Source organism: Ochlerotatus camptorhynchus, unplaced genomic scaffold (genome assembly GCF_037179485.1).
Source record: "Ochlerotatus camptorhynchus isolate MF236.1 unplaced genomic scaffold, CSIRO-AGI_Acam_v1.1 ptg000166l, whole genome shotgun sequence".
NCBI classification, from domain to species: Eukaryota; Metazoa; Arthropoda; class Insecta; order Diptera; family Culicidae; genus Ochlerotatus; species Ochlerotatus camptorhynchus.
The window spans coordinates 852026-874958 of NW_027040656.1; the positions used below are offsets into that span (position 1 = coordinate 852026).

Here is a 22933-nt window from a genome sequence, read left to right on the forward strand (position 1 = left end):
AATTCCTCGTTCATATAAGGGCCAAGGATCAGCTTTGTGCCTATTCCACTGAAAAAAAACGATGAGCTTGTGAAATCAAGAGTAATGCTCCATTTCTTGAAAGGAAACACTCCGGTGATGAAACATTGTTCTTTAAAGAAAATAGTAATACTTTAAATGCATTTTTTTTTACAATAATTCAGTCTTATTATAATTTATTAGACCCACATGCAAAAGTTGCCTTTAGCTTTTCATGCTATTATGAAATGGTTAGTTAAAATACGTTCCAAATTTGATATAGTTTAAATTTTTTTGATTTTTTTTTATTATTGAGATACAACATATAAATTGACGCTAATTTAATATCTTAAAATACATACATGACAAATAGCATGCTCCGGTTTTGGTAGTCTACTTTACATTAAACAAAAATAACCATCACAAACCAGTAGCATCATTTAGAAGAAAAGATTTTTCAGTAGGTATTTCTCATGTAAAATGTTTATTTGCAAAAATGGTTTTCAGAACCAATTTCACCCTTTACAAAAAATCTGCATAATTATATTATCAAGTTCAAATGAAAGAGAGAGAGAGAGAGAGAGAGAGAGAGAGAGAGAGAGAAAAACAACAAACTTTTGATCTGCTATACTTACACTATGGAGAATCGATATTCAAATTCACAACCACTGAAGCGAGTACAATTTCTATCTAAAAAAAGAAGTCAAATCCACACAACCACACATACCAAAGTATGTTTTCACATATTTATGCACACACCAAAGGGTGTCTACGCAAATTTCCCTCCTTTCAGCGCCTGTTACTCACTGACGGACGACGGTAGGTAGGAAGGTTATAGCTGTTATGTGTGTGAGCATCAAGCACCGAGAAACACGCACTCACGCACGGTCGTTGTAAAATCCTGCTCCGTCTCTCGCCCGTTGATTCTGCTTCCCCCTCTAGCATTGCTGTTGTTCGTTTGTTTCACGCCGGTCGGTCCTGGCCCGCGTATGTGTTTGGATGGAAGGATATAATTTTTCGCCGGAAAGCTGACGTCAGGAAAATTGAAAACATTTGAAAATTTCACACTGCGAGCGGAAACGTTACACACGGCGCATACACTCAGCACAGACAAGGGGGGAGAAAGCCGACTTTTTTACGGTATTATTGAGTTGGTTGGTGGTCCTGACTTGGTGGAAGTACGGATCTCTATTGAAAAGTGGCACTCTTTAGAGTGGATGAAAGCGGAAAAGTGCCCCCCAGAGGGTGGGTGAGTGCGAAAAGTATCGATTTTCCAGGATCTCTTTAAAGAACGACGTCAAAATTGGGCTGCTCCGGCGGGGCGACCGACGACGCCTCGAGGGTGAAATAAAAATCTGTTAAGGGGCTGGTTGAATCTTTTCTTGTTTGAATGTCTTTATTTCTCACTTTTCTCTGTGCAATGAAAGGAAAGTTTTTTTTTTTCATCTGGTGGTCGGGAAGGAAATGAAGAATTGATTTTTCTTCCGTTCTGTCCAAGGGGTTTGGCACGAATTTTTCATGTGCCTTGTCGAGTGATGAAATTTTCTGTACTGATACGTGACTAGAATGAGTGGTTTTTGCAACGCATGTTTGCTACTAACGAAGGCGATATTCTCCTGAGGATTCTGATACTATTGAGAAACGTGTTTTTATTTCTTTATGTGGGGAAACATTGCAAACAAATAGGAAAATGCGATCTTGGTTTGTGGTTTCGTGGGGATTGGTTTGTTGGCAACATTATTTGCGTGACTTTTTGGACAGATTGTGACAAGTTTATAATGGTGTTATAGTTTTAACAAGTGAAATCAATATTTCAACAGAAAAAGAAACACAAAACAGTTAGCTTCCTTTGCCGCTTTCTTCAACGATTATCCTCGTTAAGAATGCGTTTTTTATTAACTTGGTATAGACTTCTCTAGTGTTTAATAAACGATGATAACCCGTCGAGCTGAGATCGCAAAACTTAATACGGTTTGCTTTCGTGAATGAAATGATGACTACACAGTGAGTGTGCGTTTGACTAGTACTGTCGCATTAATGGCCCTTCGCTTATTTTCTACTTCTATTCAATTTTCATACTGCCGTACTCTAGCGGGACTATCAACCTGCCCTCTTCAGACTTTTCTCTAGCAACTCTGAACATTGTTAACTTTCACGTATGAAGTAACAAAAAACACTTTGAATGTAAAAATTTAAAACTAATAATTATCAGCAGCTTTTTTTTACGAACATATAACATATCACATCAGAATGAACATATTACATAACTCATCAGACTAACCAGTATTTATGAATAGTAAGCTATCTTGATATCAAGTACCGCTTACATGACTTCCCGTAGAAATTGGGCAATAAAGTGCTTACCCATATCAAGACAGTCTATATTAGGCAATATCAGCAAAAGTCTAAACTACACTACGCTTTCAGCGAACATCGAAAGTTTCGTAAAATTTATATATTTAATTATTTTTATTTCAATATCATCGATTACAATTAGTGTGTTGGCCTTTGTTACTGAGATTTATATGTTCCGTGCAGCAGTTGATCGAACAGATAACAATCTGTTGTATACTCATGGGCAAGTTAGAGAACAAACATGAAAGGGAAAATTTAATTTAGAAAAAGAAACCTTGAAATTCACTTGAATCAAATTAAATAAATTCATATTATAACGATATTGTAAAGATTCCAAATTGGTAAACAATATTAATAATATTACGGCTACGGCTACGATCTATTTAGTTATGACTTAGTTTTTTTTTAAATCATTATTTTTTTAACTAAAATAGTTCCAGAGTAAAACACCAGAAATGAACCATTTCAGTTGAATCCTCAAATATTTCTAGAACTATTTACTATTACTAACGCAGTTTCATGTTTCATGTCAACCATGTCTTATTTTGAATAAATACGAAGTAAAACTCATTAGCAGTTGTATTATTGAAAAAAAAATTTAATCTGGCCATTTCTACACAGCAAAAAAAAAATTATTTATTCACGTAAACTTGTATTTCGTTTCAAGCAAACAAGCAACTTGTAAGCAATGTTGTTAACAAAGATGGGCTTTTGTATACAATATTTGCAACATTTCATGAAATGTATTAAAACTTTACACGATTTATAATGAAAAATTATATAATATGTGACACATCTTTTAGGTGCATCATATTGAACAGAAATTTATACAACTTTTTCAAACAATGTTGGATTTGTTTGAAACTACACATACATTGAACCGTTTTTTCATCAGTTTGCTCGCAGCAAAAATGTTGCCTCTCGTTGTCGATCACGCTATCGACAGCGCCTTGGAATGTACTCAGGTTCACGAGGTGTACATTAACGTGAAAAAGGAGATAACTTCCTCGCTAAAATTTATCAATCGGAATGGGAATATATTTTATGACGGAAATAAGGATAAATGCTTAGTCTGCAATCTGGAAATTGGATGAATGATGAGGTGTGGGCGCTGGAGGATGAGATTGAGCTGTTCAACGAAGAAGTGTTTTCAATAGACGTAGTTTCCCCGAAGGTTGGAGTAAACATGAAAGGAGAACAAGCATCCGAAATCTAGGAAGATGGCTTTTTAGCTACAAAAGAACTGTGAGAATAACTTCAATGCAATCAAAAGAAGGAACAAGGAAGAAAGAATGTAATAGTGGGTACGGGATATAAAGCTTTCAATTAATAGCTGTTGAGAGCCAGAATAACGCTCGCAAAAAAGTGTAGACGTCTAAAAAAAGAGTTTTAATTTTAGTCTGATCCAGTGGCGTCGCCTTAAACTCAATTTATCTGTACACCAACTCTTAAAACATAAATAGTTATCAAAATATTGCTTAAAATGGATAGATATCGAATAAAATAGAGAATGCACATTTCCAACCAATTTGAGTATGGATATAGTATAAAATCTGGTTTCAAAAGTTGGTGCACAGGATAATAGTGAGGTTACGCAACGCTACTGACCTGATCAAACAAACAATCTAGGAAAACGCGTTGCTTTTATTGAAAAATATAGAGTAAACAATTACATACATGACCAAATTAGAAAAAATACGTCCAGTAAACAATGTCATACTCTTCAGCTTCAGAATCTCTCTTGAACAACCGAAAGATGTAAGATTTGCTTACAATAATGAGGGATTCATCATCGCAGGATGTTAGTGGAGACTGCATGAATGGAGGATGCGATATACCAAGCTGCGGTCCGATGCAAGAAAATGGAGATAGAAAAATGTGGCGTGTGTGTATTAGTGAGTGAAATGAATCATGTCGATGAAATACAAAGTTTGCCGACTGGGACTCAAGCGACGAATTATCAGATCTGTGATTTCTCTACTGCTATCTCCATGCATCGGGCTAAGGATAGGCTAAAAGTGAATAAAAAGCAAAATTTCCTCTCATACTTGACATCGTATGCATTTTTCTGCTGAAGGGGAATCGGAGAGAATCGAGGCAAGTGTGTGCGTCGTTCTACAATGTTATAAATAAAAGGCTTGTTGGTATAGCCGAAAGCGTAGATATAACACGAAATAAAAAAGAAAATAAAACATTACATCGTATGCGAGGTCAACTTATATCATTCGCTGCGGAGGATGATAGAAAATGCAACTAACATTCAATGTTTGGTTTACGTGGATTGGATGAAAAATAATTTGTATATATTTAGAAGCAATATACTTCTAATGAAGTCTTCTTAAAAATTTTCACCAGTTTTGGCATGAACAAATTGACCGAATAATGAGATCAGATTTTATTAGTGCTGTCAACTTGTCAAGTTATGCATTTTATGAATTATGGTCCATTCAAATTTTTAGAAATTCTACCCTGTTATATTAAATATTTAAAAAGCTTGGCCCAAAAAAAAAAATTACATTGACCTAAAATAAGTAATTTAACCAATGCACGTTTGCAAATTTAATCAGATGGATGGTTTACTGAAATGCTGATAATATCCTCAATGCTATAAGCACTACCCAAGTAACTAAAGTAACTATATAAGGCTAATATCAAACTTTGAAGCCTTATATTAGTCGTATGTCAGTCTTATATTGCAAGAAGGTGAATTAGCGGGCTTGTTCATTGGATGTGTACTCAACTAATTCTTAATAATTCAACTAGCCAACCCATTTTCTACCATTAGGTGTAAATGAATTTTGAATGGATTCGATGATTGGATTAATCCAATAATTTCTTACTTATGTATTTTTTTTTTTCAAATATTCAACCTAAGGGTCCATCTTGCAAACATGTATTTATTAGGTGTGATTGGATTGTAATAAAATATTGAATTAATCTCAGCGGTGCCGGTGGTGTAGTGGTAAACGTGATTGCCTCTCACCCCAAAGAGCCAGGGTTCAACCCCAGTCCATGCCGCCGGGATTTTCTGAGGCATAAAATCTCTGATCATGCCTTCCTTCGGAAGGGATGTAAAGCCGTTGGTCCCCGGTCTGTGAGTTGATAGGTCGATAGGTAGGGTCCAGGTATGGAAGATGCCTCCCTGGCGTCGGTAGCAATGGTACTCAGTACGAGAAACAAGATCGACGGAAATTAAATCATGGATAAAAAATTAATTAAAACCAAGTCATAGTGACCTGTTGTTTGATAAACACTGAAACACGTTGTCAACTATTGCCGGATAACACAGTGGTCACTAATCTAGATGAAACTAGATGAACCCAATTAAAAACTTTCAGATTAATCTCCATAGTGGTGACACGCGCCAGCCTCGCTCGGACAAGGTCATATTTCCGAAACAAATTTATTTTTACTACCTGCTAAAGGACGAAACAAAACAACACGGAAGTTAGTGCAATCATATGTTAATAGTTTTCATCCATTATGGATTAAATATTCTAAATAAGTGAATCAACATTTGCAATTTGATCAACCATAGATGCTCAGTAATGCAAATTCAAATCAACTTGGGTAGAGTAGTGCTAGATGGTTATATGTACATAGAAACATGTAGTCAAATCATGTGACGGAAAAACAAATCAACAATAAACAAAAAAAAAAGTTCAAATATCATGGATAGCTATTTACTTTTTTTTTTTAAATAAATGGTCCTGTTTCCTTTTATAATATATTAATAATCCAAACTTTGGAGTGGTTATGCGAAAGGGTATTTATGTTATTTATTTACTATTGTTTATGAGATCAACACAATCTAAGCACAATTGTTATTTCCTTTCTTAATGAAATCATGAGTTGTGTATTTATTGTGATTTTTTTAATGAAGCCTGGTAAATAATTGTAATAGGAAAATGGAATAATTACGGCGTGAGTTGGGTTAAACTAGTCTAATTGTTGAATTGGCTTGCCTGCAATTAGGAAAAACAAATACTAGCTTAGTATAACTATATATAAAAGTAATGGTCGCAAGTGAACACGGAATACAAACCGAATCTTAGCTAAAAAAAATGAGCCCAAACACTTGTTAGATAGACTGATAGACTTACTGACAGCTCTTACTGAAATTTATCCATTGCAAGCAATACTTTTAGATTTGTTCACATTTTAAGAGCTGGTGCAGAGGTACAGTGAGGTTAAGGTGACGCCATTGGTAACAGGGACATTTCAAATCTGATAAATATTTCAAGCTGCACATACATTCTTTCATAATCAAAGTTTCAATTGTACATTTGCATAACGTAAAACAGCATCACTGCATGACGATTGACGTTTATAATCAAAGTTCTGCAGCATTCATGATTGAATGTGCACGGTTTAGAAGGGTTCGGTCCTAAATAAATTTTAATGTTTTGGAAAATCGAACGTCGCTGCACCTTTATAAATATTCATACAAATTTCTGCAATTTCTTACACAAATTAACTTGCACAAAATATCGCATTGTTTGTGTCAAGCTACGACTCTGTGTGATACTGTAAAACATCGAAATCAGACACATTTAAAAGTTCTTATTCATTTCCTATCATGCTCTAAATAGTACTTACATTTAGCATGGTCTCTTATTTTCGTTCAGGATCATTACACATGTTATTATGTTGTAAAGTACACAGATAAAAATTCTGAATTTTAATAGTGATGTAAACATTCATTCACGTAAATTTGTGTTTCATTGCACACAACCGAGCAACTTGGGCTTTTGTATACAATATTTGCTACATTGCATGAAATGTCTCAGAACTTTACATGATATATAATGTAAACTTATATAATACGCGACGCTCCATTTATGTGCATCATACTGAACAGAAATTTACACTACTTTTTCGAACTGTGTAGACGTAATGTATATTAATACATGAAGTCTTCGGATTAAAGAATCGTCTGAAATTCGGTCCATTACATCATAAGTAAAATTGCAGATACGTGTCAAGTTTAATGATAAACATCCATGTCTACTCTATTTTTCAAACTTAACACTCTAATAAAAATATATGCCTAAGTTCAATGTGCCATTATGTGTCCAAATTTTATTAGATTTGAATATTACAATCATCGAAGTGGTGCCTTTCTTAGCTCAGTCAGTAAAGGCGCAGCTATAAAGCAAGAACATGTTGGAGGCGGCTGGGTTCGATTCCCGATCTAGTCTATGAATTTTTCGGGTTGGAAAATTTCTCGACTTCCCTGAGCGTAGTTGTACTACAGTACACCTAATCCTTTTTTTACGTGGGTTAATTTTTCCAATTTTCTTTTTCTGTGGTGAGGATTGCAAATGTATGTTGGTACTATATTTGACTTTGTTTTTTTTTATGATTTTTTAAAACCAGTTGCTTGGTTTTAGTTGAACATTGAAAAAAGAAAAATAAGACCACGTAAAAAGGGTTGGGCGTAATGCCGCGGATACACTTGTATGACACACTTTGACACACATTTGTATAATATGTAATTATGAGCACAAAAACTATACAAGTGTGACCATGGATGAGCATGAGTTTTATTATACAAATAAGGCTCATGCTGATAGTGTTTCTTACAAGTGCATCCGCGGCATAACACTGATGCAAAAATGGTACAGGCTTAGAATGCTATCAATTTACAACAGTGGAAATGCTCAAATAACTCTAAGATAAGGGCCGGCGTAAAGTATAAGTGGGGACGTAATAATGCCGAAGAAGAAGAAGAAGAAGAAGAAGAAGAAGAAGAAGAAGAAGAAGAAGAAAAAAACATCGACGCATGTTATTATTGATGTAAATTTATACCGTGTATTAATGCAACAAGTAATATTGCAGTAATATGCATGTTACATGCAATTCAGCATAAAATTGCAGTATTTGTTTTAACTGTGAAAGATTATTTACGCCCACAGATTAAAAATCTGAATTGTATCCATCGGGTAAAATCTCCCCTTGTTCAATGTTGTGCTAAAGTTAGAATAAACAATGAAATTTATTGCAAGCTTATATATAGCATTGCTGATTTCTGCTACATTGCGCTTAAGTTTAAGTGATAAATCGTGTAAATTTACGCCAAATCTAGCATTAAGTACGTGTGCTCTAGATCTCGTAGAAAATTACATGCATTTTGCAAACGTTGAAGGAAGTTGATCAAATATAATGTGTCTTACAGGACAAAGTTCCTGGAAACGAAAATAACTGGTTTCATATTGGGCAGGATAGTGCAAGTTGAGGATTAGGCGACTTTGTTCCAGAATCCCTTATTTAAAAAAAACTCTCAATTTTCCCCAAGAATATCTTTATATAAAATTGATAACAGACCTGTTAACAGACTGTTAATTCTTATTTCTTGGAGAATACGGAAATTTGGGCAAAATAGGTCAAAACGGCAGTTAGCACATATCTGCGCAGATTGAAACAAACAAACAGATTGAAACTGAGAGTTATGCAAAATTTGGGATTTTATTCGAAAATCACTTGCACTGTCTTGCCCAAGCTGAAGCCAGTTGCAGTCAGACTTTTTCATGTAAGAACGACTATATTTTGTCAAGTTTCTTCAGCGCGAACAGGAGTTATTGCATTTTGATACTTTTTTGAGTTTTTATCCCCAGTGTGCGGGCGTAGGGATGCTGCTATTGTACATAATATTATAAAATTTAATGAAAAATTAAAATCTAAAACATTGTTGTGAAGTGTCTGCACAGAAAAAGAACTTAATTTTAAATTAACAAGAAATATAAATGAATATTAATTTTTCAAACGATGTGTGCAATTTATCAAATCATTAAACATATTATTACATCATTCGAAAGAGATCACCAACTAATGGCAATCAAATCATCTTGATAGCCTTGGCGTAAGACTGTGCTAGGTAATTACAAGTAAAAACGTGTTGCCAGATATGGAGTATTTCGCCATAAAATGTAAAATGTAAAATTGTACATGATCGTATCAAATTTGTAAAACTTTGCGTTCTACCTTAAAAAACCTGGACAATTTCACATAACAATGGCATCAATCGCAAAATTTATATTAAGCTGATTTTTTTTTTCTATATTCGAAGCAATTGAAGGATGCCGAGCATTTAGCAATACATTTAATCCCTAAGCACTTATTTATTGCATGAGGATGCATTATGACTCTGAGCATCGCTTGACCAACATTTAGCACTGAATTTCTGTGTTTACCCCAAGCCGTCATTTATCCTGCAAATGCAAAATTTTACCATCTAAAAATCACACAATGTTTGTAACGCGATTCTCCATGTTTGGGGAATTTCCGCTTTAGCACATTTCAATATTCACTAATATTTATATTTTACTTGCCAGCATGTTAATTGATCTATCGTCATATCATCGCTATCACTCGAAACAATAGCGACTACGAAACAACAAAAAAAAAAAAAACATTTTTGTAAGTAATTAGTTTCAAGTACTGGCAAGATAAGCTCCTTATTTTGACACGATTAAGTTCAATGTTGCCAAATTTACCATTCCGATAAAGAAACACATGTCTTCATTGGAAACATTGGTTGCGCTCCCATCGTCAACCTCTGGTTTGAATATTGAGAGACGATTCATATTCTCACAAAATAACCACTCGAATAGACAGCATGGCAAGGAGCAAAGCTATCTCACAGATTGCGTCATACCATCACCGAGCACCAGGCGACAGAAATTCTACGAAACTACCAATCAAACAGCACCTTTGAACGTATCGCATGTTCCGACGCTATAGCCGTTGAACTATGTATGGTCGGTGATTGTTGTCTAACCGCACCTCAACCACAGCCAATAGCGCAGATAAAACGGTGTGATGGATCACCTTAAAATTGGACAAATTATACCGACTTGTTATCGCATGCCAACGAGCACATTTTCGACCTTCGAGACAGGGCGACGATTTCAAGTGAACCGGCAATCGAACACCGGAAAGTTGAACCCCTGCCCAGAATGCGACTCACCTGGGTGGTGGGCGATCCTCGGAAAGGAAAATGTGACATGGTTTTCTCTCCGCCTGGAATGCTGGACCGCCGTTCACTACTTGTCACCGTTTCGATCATTCACTTTGTACTTCTTCACTCCGATGGCTTGAATTGGATTTTCTTTTTTATCGGAACACAACACAGCACAAACAGAATTATAAATGGCTCTTTTTGGTGGTTTGTTGTTGGTTTTCACGGTTATTAGAGCTTTGGTTTTTTTTCCCCTGAAAATTGCTATCTTAGGATGGGGTTTTATCACGTTGAACTGCTGCAACAGCACTTGGTCACTTGAAGCTTAATCGCCAGAGGCATAGACACGTTTGCCCAATGTCGTGTAACTTGTCACTCATGATTTCCACCAATCACTCATAACTCACTTTCTTTCAAGTTGCTCAATTCATAATCCATCATTTTTGTTCGCAATGAATCGGGCTGCAACGGCACTGATGCATTGTAGAATCATTTCACAGCGGTGAACATTCGACAACTGTTTCGGACAAATCACGCAAAACCGGCGCGCACAACCTGAACACGCTGATCCAAATCACAATCAAAAATCACGCACGTCGAACGCAGTCTGACAGCACTAGCTCGATACGGTCCTATGGAAGCGCCGAAACACTGATCCGTGATACGGTAGCCGTAACTTTACTGCCAATAGCTTGTAATGTCACCTGGTTGATAATTGCCACTACACAAAACCCCGACGAAACCGAACGAAACGACGGCTACCTCTACTCTTGCCTACTGCTCGCTCGCTGCTACTGCTGCACTCGTTCTCGCGCACGACATACATAACAACACAACAAAACACTCTACAATCAGCATTACAACTGTCGCTACACAAAGGCCCGAGACCCGTTCCGAGCTCAACCGGCTGCCCGTCAAAAAGAGGAGGTAATGGTTGACACCTCCTCCTATTTTTCTCGTTTCGCCCAACCATTTCATTCTTACTTCTTTTCTACGCTCTCTCGCTCACTCATGCTCAAACTCAACTTCACTCGCTTCGAGCCAAAGCAAACACAACCACATCCACACAGGCAACCATTCATAAGAAAGCTGGAATAAAAGTCAAGAACCCCAATTACTGAACCATTGATCAAAGCGAGAGAAAAAATTGATGCACTTCTCGCACCCATCAACCCACCGGATGGAGGCGCCTGACGAATGCACACAAACGCAGTTCCGCTGCATACACGTCGGCCCGGTTTCGAAGTGTGCGCGCTATTCCTCACTCTCACGGCTCTCGCAGTTGAGTTTTTCTTTTTTCGCGGCAATTTCTTTTTTCTCGCGGCGCGTCGTCGCATACTCTGGCATTCAAAACACAGAGCGTGTCAAGATATAAAAAAAACATCGCGCGCGAGAAAAACATCGAGCGAGAGCGAATAGCGAGAGAGAAAATTTTTATTTTTCAGACTCTAGTGTGAGTGTATCTACCGCACCGCTCTCTCAACGAGGTTTTTGCATGGCTTGTCATGGCATCGTTGGAGGGCCTGACTACTTTTATGCTGGTGGGTTGTTTGGTAGCGTATTTTTGTTGTTGATTTTTCCGTCTCCCTACACCCATATTCTCGCCGGTATGGGTATTTGTGAGCGTAGGACGACTGACTTCGTTTTGCCAGTGATCATGAAATAAGCTTTTTGTAAACAGTTTAGTTTCGCGGCTGGAAGGGTGGCAAAGTTGCCGGTTGGTTTTGTGATTCAATGATTCGATGCGTTTTCTATCGCAACGGTGTTAAGTGATTTGAAATAATGGATTTTTATTCCAAATTATTATTTCTTATTAAGTAAGCCTTTTGTACCATATTGCTAAGGATGCATCAGCTCTAGAATACAATCATATTTATGTTAAATGATAACAACGAGTTCTACATATATTCCGTACATATTTTTCATATTTCGTACACCCTCCATTTTATGCACTAGGGGTGATGCATATATTATGTCACACGATAAGGGGGGATGTAAGATAATGCTACATTACGGTTCATGCGGTCTCCACTTACATCCTCTGATGATGAATCCCACATAATTGTAAGCGAATCTTACATCCACCGGTCGGGTGTATTGTTCACCATTTCATTATTTATACACCTATTTTATTTTTGTTTCCAAATTTTGAATGTGGCACCATCTATGTGGATGAGTTTCAAACTATCGATTTACGTCAATAGATGGTTTTCGTAATAACTCGAAACTTTTTCGAAGACGAAAGCATGGAAAATGTTTTATTTAATAGTTATTGGTTTTGTCGTCCACTGATTGCCGACCCACTGTGCGTTACTGGTAGTATATCAGTCAATGCCGGCTTTATCAATCATCGGGGTTACAACACCTATTTTCACCACCTCTTCATCCAGCACCTCTGACACTTCCTCTACTGCCTTGCTGTTGCTGTCCAACGATACACCTCCAGATTTTAATGTACATACTGTAATCTGAGCTGCTACTGCTCCACAGTGGCCAAAGGCTGGACGAAATCCAAATTTATTTCTGATATTCCGCAACATCTTGAACAATGCTGAGTACTTATTTTGCTAAATAATATGTGTGAAAAACACAACTTCAAGACTTACTTCAAATGCTTGTTACTCTGCCAATTTTTAACCGATTCAAGCTCACAGGTGGAAGAAAAATTAAAGAACAGGTTTTCATAACTCAGAAAGAAAAGTTCATTATGTGTATATGGTTAGCAGCATCATAAAATATATTTCTATTTACATATTCAGACCGTAAAATCTGCTGAAATACAGTACATACCCGTTTTTGGCAACATGATCTCATCAGTTAATTCTTTTCTCAAATTTCCGCTATAAGCTTCTGGACTGTTTGGCATGGAATACCAAGTAGAAAGAATACCCTAAGAGTGGTCTAGTAAAATCAGAAATGCAATAAAATCTTAGATGGATTTTATATAAAGCAAAGATGACATAAATCATGAGTACATGAAATACATTTTATGGGAAATTGTCTTTACTTTTCTAAATTCTGGGTCCTGGCTTACCCTCAAAGTTCTAAAAAAAACTTTATTTTTTTTTGTAGAATATGTCACTTTAAAAATTTGAGCAGAAATCTTTAATTGGACGCAGTTGGAAATGTTGAAACATTGGGTTTGAAAGACGATCCATTTCATCTCACGACTTTTTTGCGTAATGATCAGATGCAAGATTAGGCCAAAACACTATGCATTATCCACACGGTACTTCTGCTTAAACCGAGACACTTGCGGCAAACGATTGGAGTTTCTTCCTGTCACTGTTCCTCATTGATTTGCACGTATGTAACTACCAAAACGCAATGCGTATCTCAATTTCAAATAATTGTGGTATGAACAGTAATCAATTATAGCTTTAATAGACGTTTCACGATTTTGTCAACGAAAATTGTCTACTTTTTAAACTGCAAACGTTTATACAACAATCCGAGAATACAAGAATCCCTCGAATAGCGCGGTGAGTAGTGCAGCCCACTGACCGCTATTTTTCGGTTGTCCTCCAACCGATTGAACTGGCTTATTGTATGTGCCAGGTATATGAATGACACTAATCACAAAATAAGTTCACCACTTTAGCTATTTGTTTGTATAACTTATGCGTGAAATTAACAATTTACATAGTTGAAGATGCTAATTTCAAATATGTAAATCGTTAACTTCACGCAGAAGTCAAACAAACAAATAGCTAAAGTACATATCTCTGGATGGGAGCTTACCATCAATAACTGTCATTGATCGAAAGGTACAGTAGCAGCACTTACCCTACCCGTGTCCCCTCGAGATTGTCAAGTCGACGATGACAGGAGCGCATACCGTGGTAGAGGTAACAATAGCTGCAATTCCCAAATCTACGAGTGGATGCCTTCCTTCAGATAACAACTTGAGTGCGGTACAATCGATAGAACTGTTTCAAAAACATCGTTGGTACATCAGCGAGTCGGTGATCATCTCTTTTTGCCAGTGGTGGCGTACTGCCGTGCTCTAACGAAACTATCAACTCTATACTTACATCGCCTCATATATCGTATACAAATCTTCAACGAAAATAAGTTCAGTTGGTTGGAGGATAGTCGAGAAATAGCAGTGTATGGCCTGCACCTTTTACCGCGCTTTTCGAGGGATTTCTGTACCTATTGTAAATCTACTGAGTCCAACGATGAACCGCCCAAATCAGGAGTCAGTTTGAAATCAATCGATCGAGTGCATATCTGGTAATGTCCCGGATCTTTGATCCCATTCCTAACCGATAAGAAAATAAAAGTTTGGCACCACTTCCCGTCCTGATAGTAGCCATAAAACCTCAGTCAACAGTAGCCCCACCACGGAAAGGGAATGCCCGCGGCTGTGTGCGGCCATGAAAGAGCGAGAGGGTGAAATTGTGTGGTTAATTTTTGTCAGTTGGTACATCAGTGTGTACGTGACGAACATGGAAGATTAGGTGTGCAGGGTTCCCCTGCTGGGGTGCTGCTGTGTATTGTGTGCCTTACAGTCTCGGGGTGTGAGTTTTCTCAATGTTTTGTTGTGTTTTTCTCTGCTTTGCACTGTTCGCTCTCTGTCACACGGCGCTGTCCTCCCCATTGTTGCCCATACGGCGCACGTACGACAACCACGGCGTCCGTCTTTATAGTTGTCCTTACTGAGAAGCGACCCGCGATCTCAGCGGGCATCGCAAAGCAAAAAAGTAACGCGGCTTCCTTCAAGGGACACGAGAAGCATAGTCCTTTTGTAGAGCCATTCTCAGGAAAGAGAGTAAAAATTGTACCACACGCAATACATGGCGACCAGTGTACTAATCATTGCCATGTAGTGGGGAAGATTAATGTAAATATGTGTAATATAAAAATTACACTGGATTCTTGTTCTCTGGCTCCTGGTTGTTCCTCTGCGTGTGGCATTTCTCCTGAGTTTTGAGAGCTTTCCCTGCCTCGTAAGAATCTATTATATGCGCTTGTATGTGAGCGAGGAATTTTCTTTGCTCAACCAAATAGCAGCACTGCCTTATAATTTGATCCCTCTGCAACGCTTCACATTATTACATTTTTTTTTTCGTTTTCGCCCTCTGCTATTTTCTGGTGGTGTTTACCCGATGATAATTTTTAATGGAAGCTTTGTCGATTTTAATGATGGCAGATTATGTACGAACAATTTTATCGTGTATTGTGTGTGTTTACACTAACCTCGCGGTATTTGTGTGCGCGGTTTTGAGTTTTCCGTGTCCCGTTTTTCCACCGCAAGCTCCCCGCAACATAAATGGTAGGATGAAATATCATTAATTCTTGATTTATTATTTCCAACTTTCAGCGATTTTCCCACTCCATCACACTCGCAATTCCGTCCTGTCCCAGTGGAGGCAAGAAAAAGCGCCATTCTTATTGTTGTTATATTTCATATCCAATTGTAATCATATTCAGTGCATGCCACCAAATTAAAGAAAAGAAAATAAGTATAACAATAATACCTAACAATGGCGCTTGGTGCTGGCGCTTTTGCTCGTACAAGCGTCGCTTTGGGTGACAGAAAGGCAGAACGGGGTCTGGAGTGGCGTGGAAGGAACTAACATGGGGATGATGATACTTTTGCTACCGTTTGCCGCCGGTGACGCCCGGATAAAGACAATGGGATCATGAACACCAGATACAACAGACTCGATAGCAGCGAGGGGTGTGGAAGTGCTGCAAAGTTTCAGACCGTGAATCAATCTTCTTTTAATAATTTTCATTCCTTTTTACAACCACCATATCCTGATGATATATTCTTGGAACAACATACAGCAAACATTAATTATCCATTGTTGGTATTTTTACTGTTGAGAAGCTATGTTGTGGCCTGAGAAGGGAGACTTTTGCTACTAGTTGTGATTCAGCTAGTTTTCAGCAGATATTTTTCTTTGTCACGAAGCATAATTTTGTAATGCTTCTTTGATCTTCCGGCGGATGAGTTGGTTTTTCAATTAACAAGAACATGTACTCGAGATAATGTCAAAGATTAACTTATTTTTAACTAGTTTTGTTCTAGGAACTACCAAGGATACATTTTTTGTAATAGATGAGATGATACTCTACTGGTGCCAGTACTTTATATTGTATGTGATACTCATAAGTATCGTAAATCAATTCAAACACTTTTTAATGATATGGCCTACTGCTGTAAGATTAATCAATCCGATTATAAATCATATAGGGATGTTATATTAAAATTTACAACTTCCATGCAATTTTCAGAAAGATTGAACTCACGTATCTTAAATACGATGTTATATAATAAACAGTATACAAATTTGAAGGACTTTCAAGTTAAGCATCGAAAAAAAAGCATTTTGAATAACTTATAGCGGGAAAGCTGTTCTAAGCAGCTTTAAATGATTTCGAGGGAAAAATCAAGGGCCAGTCAGTTATTTCCTGAAAAGTGTTCATGAAAAATAGCACTTAAGGCAACTACTGTAGAACAGTCTACACTGATTAACGGCAAATAAAATATAAATTAAAAAATATAAAGTAAAAAAATAATAAATAGGGGAAATGGTAATGTCGGCCTAAATGCCCCTAATTTGGGTCCATACATAAATTCAGCAATCGACTAAATTTTCAATAGCGACCAAAAATGTCCATTAGTACCGTCTCAACGACGCGTTCATCTAGATAATTGATAAATAGCAGATTTTTAGCGATGAGCCCAATGTTAGATCCATAGGCCAACATTAGAGCCATTTCTCCTATCTCATAAGCATTCGTTAGTATGTTTAAGCAATTTTAAATCATGTCTTATTACCATCATAGTGACCGTTGTGCAGTTGTTTGCTGTTGTATGCTCTGTCGATTTGTTACTTTTCGTCGCGTATAAAATTAATAATAAGGCAAAAACCAAGCGTATGTACGACGTCAATGCAGTTGCACTTTACGACAAGATGCAAGAATCGAGGCATGAGTATGAAAAGGAAATGTATTGCCAATGGTTTGCTTGCCACTGGAGGTCGGAACACGCCGTTTTTTGAGCTATTTACGTTTGACTGGTTAGACTACCGTGGGGGACCGAAATCCGTACACCTCATACAAGAAGTAGGCGTTTTGTATGAAATGTTCGGATTTTGATTCATTTCTTAGGTGTACGGATTTCGGTTCGCCACGCCGTGGTTCAAAATATTCACACAACATTCCAGACAACATCGGGTAAGCAAACAAATTTTCTAGCATCGATGGTAACGAACTAGCTAAATATTTTCGTAAGTTCAAGTATTTCTAGGTATCTTAAATATCAAATAGGAGCTCTTGTGCACAACGCAGTAAATACAAAGTTTAGAGTGGGATGTCCTTAGATGTACACTTTTTTGATTGATTTGTTTTCCGTCGATCAATGCTACTGACGCCAGGGAGGCAGCTCCCACTCCTGGACCGTACCTATCGACCCATTAACTCATGAACTGGGGACCAACGGCTTTACTTCCCCGTGATTAGAGATGTTATGCCTCAGAACATCCAGCTGGGGTGAGAGGTAATCACGCTTGCCACTACATAACCGGCGCCACTGGAGATGTACACTTGAAATAAAAATAAAAGCTATAGAGGAAACACTCCTAATGTTGCGGTTTTTTTCCTCTGCTCGGGACCTAACACCACTGCGACCAGTAATTTGATCTATTGTAGTATATCCCGTGTCCTTAGTTTAGTACATGTCGTATTACTCCACGCGGATCTTTGTCAGTCAAAATTGGATTCCTTAGCAACAAAATTAACATAACATTGTTACGAAGCATTCGGGGTTGGACGTTAATGTTTACTTGCTCCAAGATTGCCATGCAATCAATTCTGCCATGTAACGTGTCCGTTTAAGGAATGACACCGACAATGACCATGCATCAGAACCCTAGTCTTAACCACTTCAAACTAGGAACAACGAATAGAAGATTAGGTCTCACATAGATGAAGACTAACTAACTCATTTTGTCCGTGATTCAAGATCATCCTCGGTGGACAAAGCCGAGTCTTGTCAGTATCAACAAAGCATAAAAAGTAACAAGGACTAAGATGTGTTCCTTTGATTACTGAAAAATCCTGTTCCCCAAGTTTGAAGTAATCACGACTAGGAATCGGTGGTAGATCTTACATTCCGTAACGCACCACGAAAAGGTGATCTACCCACGTTACAGGGCGTTAGACGCGTTAGGTTCCTATTGTTATGTATGGAGGTCATGATACACAACAATAGGGACCTAGTGTTTCTAACCTACCCCAATCAATCAATCGTACTCTTAATCAAATTTTTAATTAGGAGATAAAACACGTCGCTGGAAAATGTAATTTGGTAAGCACTGTTGGCAGTTTTTACTTTGAAATACTACCCAAGTCGCCTTTTTGGCAATATACAGCTGAACAAAGGCTATACCAGTGTTTGCAAGTACTGATGAGGCCCGTATATACACACTTAGAAATACCTAATCTTACACGTGACGGAATCCATCTTTGACATAAAGGATGAGACGTAAACAAACCTGTCATGTAAAATTAAGTGTTCCGAGACTGAAAAGTTTTTTTTTAATTCATTTATTTATTTATTTATTTGTCAGCATCAACATACTCGATATGGTCCCAATGATGGTTTAACTTAAAATTAAAATTAAAACTACAAAACATTAAAACATGATCATTGGCTGTTTCCATTTCTGGAGAAGAATGAAGAGAAACGTCTCCGAAGTGTTTGTCGTGGCAGGTGAAAATCGAATACTGATGAAACTCGGTTAAATACTCGCTGCAGTCCGCCTATTGCACCGTTGATTGCATAGTTTGTCCTATGTAGTGACATTCTCAGCATAACATTGTTACGAAGCATTCGGGGTTGGACGTTAATGTTTACTTGCTCCAAGATTGCCATGCAATCAATTCTGCCATGTAACGTGTCCGCGACAAGCTGGGCTTTTGAAGTATCTCTTCTGGTGCGAAGAGGCTCCAAGTCGATCAGTTGGCAGCGACTTTCATAGCTGGGCAAATTAAACGGGTCTCTCCAAGGTAACATTCTCAACGCGTATCGCAGAAAGCGGCGTTGAACGAACTCGACTCTCTCAGTACCATTGTTGTAGTTCGGACTCCAAACCACAGAACAATATTCTAGAATGGAACGTACCAGGGAACAATACAGTGACTTGAGGCAATGGATGTCGGAGAAATTCTTAGCTGTTCTGAAGATAAAGACCAATGTCCTTGACGACTTGTCGACGACGTACGAGATGTGTTGCTTATATTTATGTAAGTTGAGAGTCCAGGATGACACCTAGATCTTTTACATGCACACTTAGAAAAATTGATGTAAATTTAGGTGCTCTGAGACTGACATATACGAGCGTCAATTTTGACATAAAATTGAGTCATAATAGACGCAAAATTCAGCTCAACCAAACGTAATTTTGAACTTTTCAGTCTCGGAGCACTTAATTTTACATGACATGTTTGTTTACGTCTCATCCTTTATGTCAAAGATTCCGTCACGTGTAAAATTGGGAATTTCGAAGTGTGTGGCTCACACGGTCAATAATGGTGTCCCGGTGAGCATAGTGAAAAATAACTGGTTCTTTCTTTCGGGTAAAAGTGGTGACTGAACACTTCGCAGGATTTACTGTCATTCGGTTCAAATGGCAAAAGCTGGCAAACGCTTCAAACTGACGTTGGAGGAATTGACAATCATCGATCGAGCAGATCCGTAAGTAGATTTTGAGATCGTCTGCATACGATAGTCGTGGACCTTCGATAACTAAATTCACGTCATTGAAGTAGAGTAAGAAAATCAACGGTCCCAGATGATTTCCTTGAGGTATTCCTGACGTAGCTGCGAAAATGTCGGACTGGCAGTCACCATGAGCTACCACCAACTGACGATCGGCGAGATATGAGCAAAACCATCTCAAGAGATTTCCGCTAAATCCAAGTTCATCCAATTTGGCGATCGCGATGGCGTGATTTATCTTATCGAAGGCAGCAGACAAGTCAGTGTAGATGACGTCTGTTTGTGACCTTTCAATCATACTTTGCGTGATGTACGATGTCAAACACAGTAGATTCGTGGTAGTAGATCGACCAGAGGTGAAGCCATGTTGATCTTCACTTAAATACTGCTTGCAATGGGAGAGCAGAGGCTCTATGATGATTACCTCGAATAACTTCGAAATTGCGCTTGTTTGAAAGTATCTCAATCAACTGAATTTCTCGTCTATTATGACTCAATTTTATGTCAAAATTGAGGCTCGTACATGTCAGTCTCCGAGCATCTAAATTTACATCAATTTTTCCAAATGTGTAGCCAAAAAGGCGAAATAACGTGCCTATGGCTACTTGGGTACTAAAAATGCATTTCTCTGACGATTGGGCTTAAACTTAGATCCCCCAAAAGAATTTAATTACGACGGGATAGATAAAATTCAGTCTAAAAGTTTACTTCATAAAAGCCATAAGGTTTTTTTTTCCTTTGGTTTGTTTTTTCCGTCGATCTTGTTTTCCGTGCTGAGCACCAATGCTACTGACGTGCCAGGAAGGCAACTCCCACACCTGGACCCTACCTATCGACCCATCAACTCATGAACCGGGGACCAACGGCTTTACTTCCCATCCGAAGGAAGGCGTGATCAGAGATGTTATGCCTTAGAACATCCCGGCGGCGCCGACTGGGATTGAACCCAGGCCTGTTGGGGTGAGAGGTAATCACGCTTACCACTACACCACCGGCGCCGTTAACCATAAGGTTTTAGCTTATGATTTTTTTTTAGGAATTTCTTGAAAGCAAAATAACTTTTTCACAAATGGCCATGAAAATCAACTTTTGTGCCCCCGCCATATTTCAATATTTTTTTTTTTTTTTTTTTTACAATCTTCGATTTTCAATCTATACTTCCTTATATAATAATATAACTTTATTATATTATTTATTTTATTAAATTTAGCAATGAGAAAATATTTAGACTGCAAGAATCATGAAAAACAAAAATATCGGCTAATCTTAGTGATCGATCTGAAGAATATATTTTTTTAATGTAAAATAATTAGTAAAATCGATGTTTTCCGTGGGCGGACTCAAGTTTTTCGATGTTTTCACGCACATTTCACATCAAATTTTATATGGCACCTAAAACTAGTCCACTTCATAAGAACTATTTTATAATTTTGGAAATTCGACAGGATTTTTATGCGATCAGTTTTTATTTTAATCATTTTGATAAGATCGGATGGTATTTATGAATTCTTTTTTATCTTGATTGTTGTTTTTTTTTTCTAGTGGACTTAGCAAGCGGCTAGGGTAAATGGCTCGGATAATGGTTTTAATTGTTGCTAAATAGCTTTAATTGTAGCTTAAATACGGGTTTGAAATGGTTCTCAATGCGTTTATCATACAACCATTTTACAGTAAATCAATCTTGAAGAGCTTCGAAAAATACACTTTTCAGAAACTTCTCCAGAGTGGGTCAACTATTGGTCATGTCCACATGTAGATGTAGCTTGGAATCTAAAGATTGGAAATTTCTGCCATAAGACGTTCTTATCACCATAAAACACGTCTTGTTACGCCACTGTGGCAAATCAATAAATAAAAAACAGTTAATGAAAATACGACCTTGTATGTTAATAAGTTTGTAGTTGAGTGTGCATGAACATTTCAATATCGATTCTCATTAAAAACGTTTCATGCATAAAGCTTGTCTAATTCATTGCTGTGTAAGTAAGTGCTTACATACTATATCCATGTCTTATTCTATCCATTCATTTGCATAAAATTGGCATCAAATGTTAATTGCACTTTATATAATTACCCACCTCCTTCGGAATCGTACCCTCTCGTGGGCTAATTTCTCATATATGCTGCACGACAATCTACACCTCGACTCTTCTACTTCGGTACGGTCAATGGACCGTTTGCTTGCTCACATCGGTGGTCGCATACACATAAGCACTCATGGAAACAAGAAACAAATTTCAATTTCTAATTCCTATTCATTTTATCCCTGCCACGTCCTCGTTGTCACTTCGGAATAAGTTTGAACATTTTATTTAGCAACACAACTGCCGTGCGTCGCGCTTCCCTCTCCGGCCCTAGTGAGCAATGGAGCGTGGTTGTGTTGTTTGAATAGGGGCAATAACATTCACATTTTATTCTAAAACGTGCAATGTTGACTCGCTCCGACTTTGTGACATTGCTACAACAAGAGTCTTTCTGTCTCGAGCTGGCTTCATTGGGGACATTACAACACACGACGAACTCAAGCTAGGGGATGATGATAGTAACATCACACAACTATATATTTATAAATGGAGACAATCAACTTTTCTGGCAACTGAGCATTAATAATCCACACACTCCCTTTCGGCTGCCAGCAAGCCAATCGACTGAAGGCCTGACCGAGGCGTATGCCGCTTTCAGACGATGCTACTATGTTCCAAAGTGACATCAAGATGAAATGTAAATGGTAATATTTGAGAAGTCACTGAAAATGTATGAATTTCAATTGAGAATGCACTATACGTTTTACAATTTTAACAGACCTTTCGGAAACATTATATTAAGTACTGTGGATGAAATCGTCATAAAACTAATGATTGAAAGCTGTGAAACACAGACGGAGA

General features: G+C 37.7%; 1 protein-coding gene across 1 annotated transcript in view; it reads right to left on the reverse strand.

The window, feature by feature from the left end:
- mirr (mirror) overlaps positions 1-11165 on the reverse strand; it is a 108636-nt gene extending 97471 nt beyond the window's left edge. Inside the window, exon 1 of the mRNA XM_065222345.1 lies at positions 10322-11165. Within this exon, the coding sequence (XP_065078417.1) occupies positions 10322-10420 (99 nt within the window). The 5' untranslated portion in view covers positions 10421-11165. The remainder of the gene's footprint in view (positions 1-10321) is intronic.
- Positions 11166-22933: the final 11768 nt, after the last annotated feature.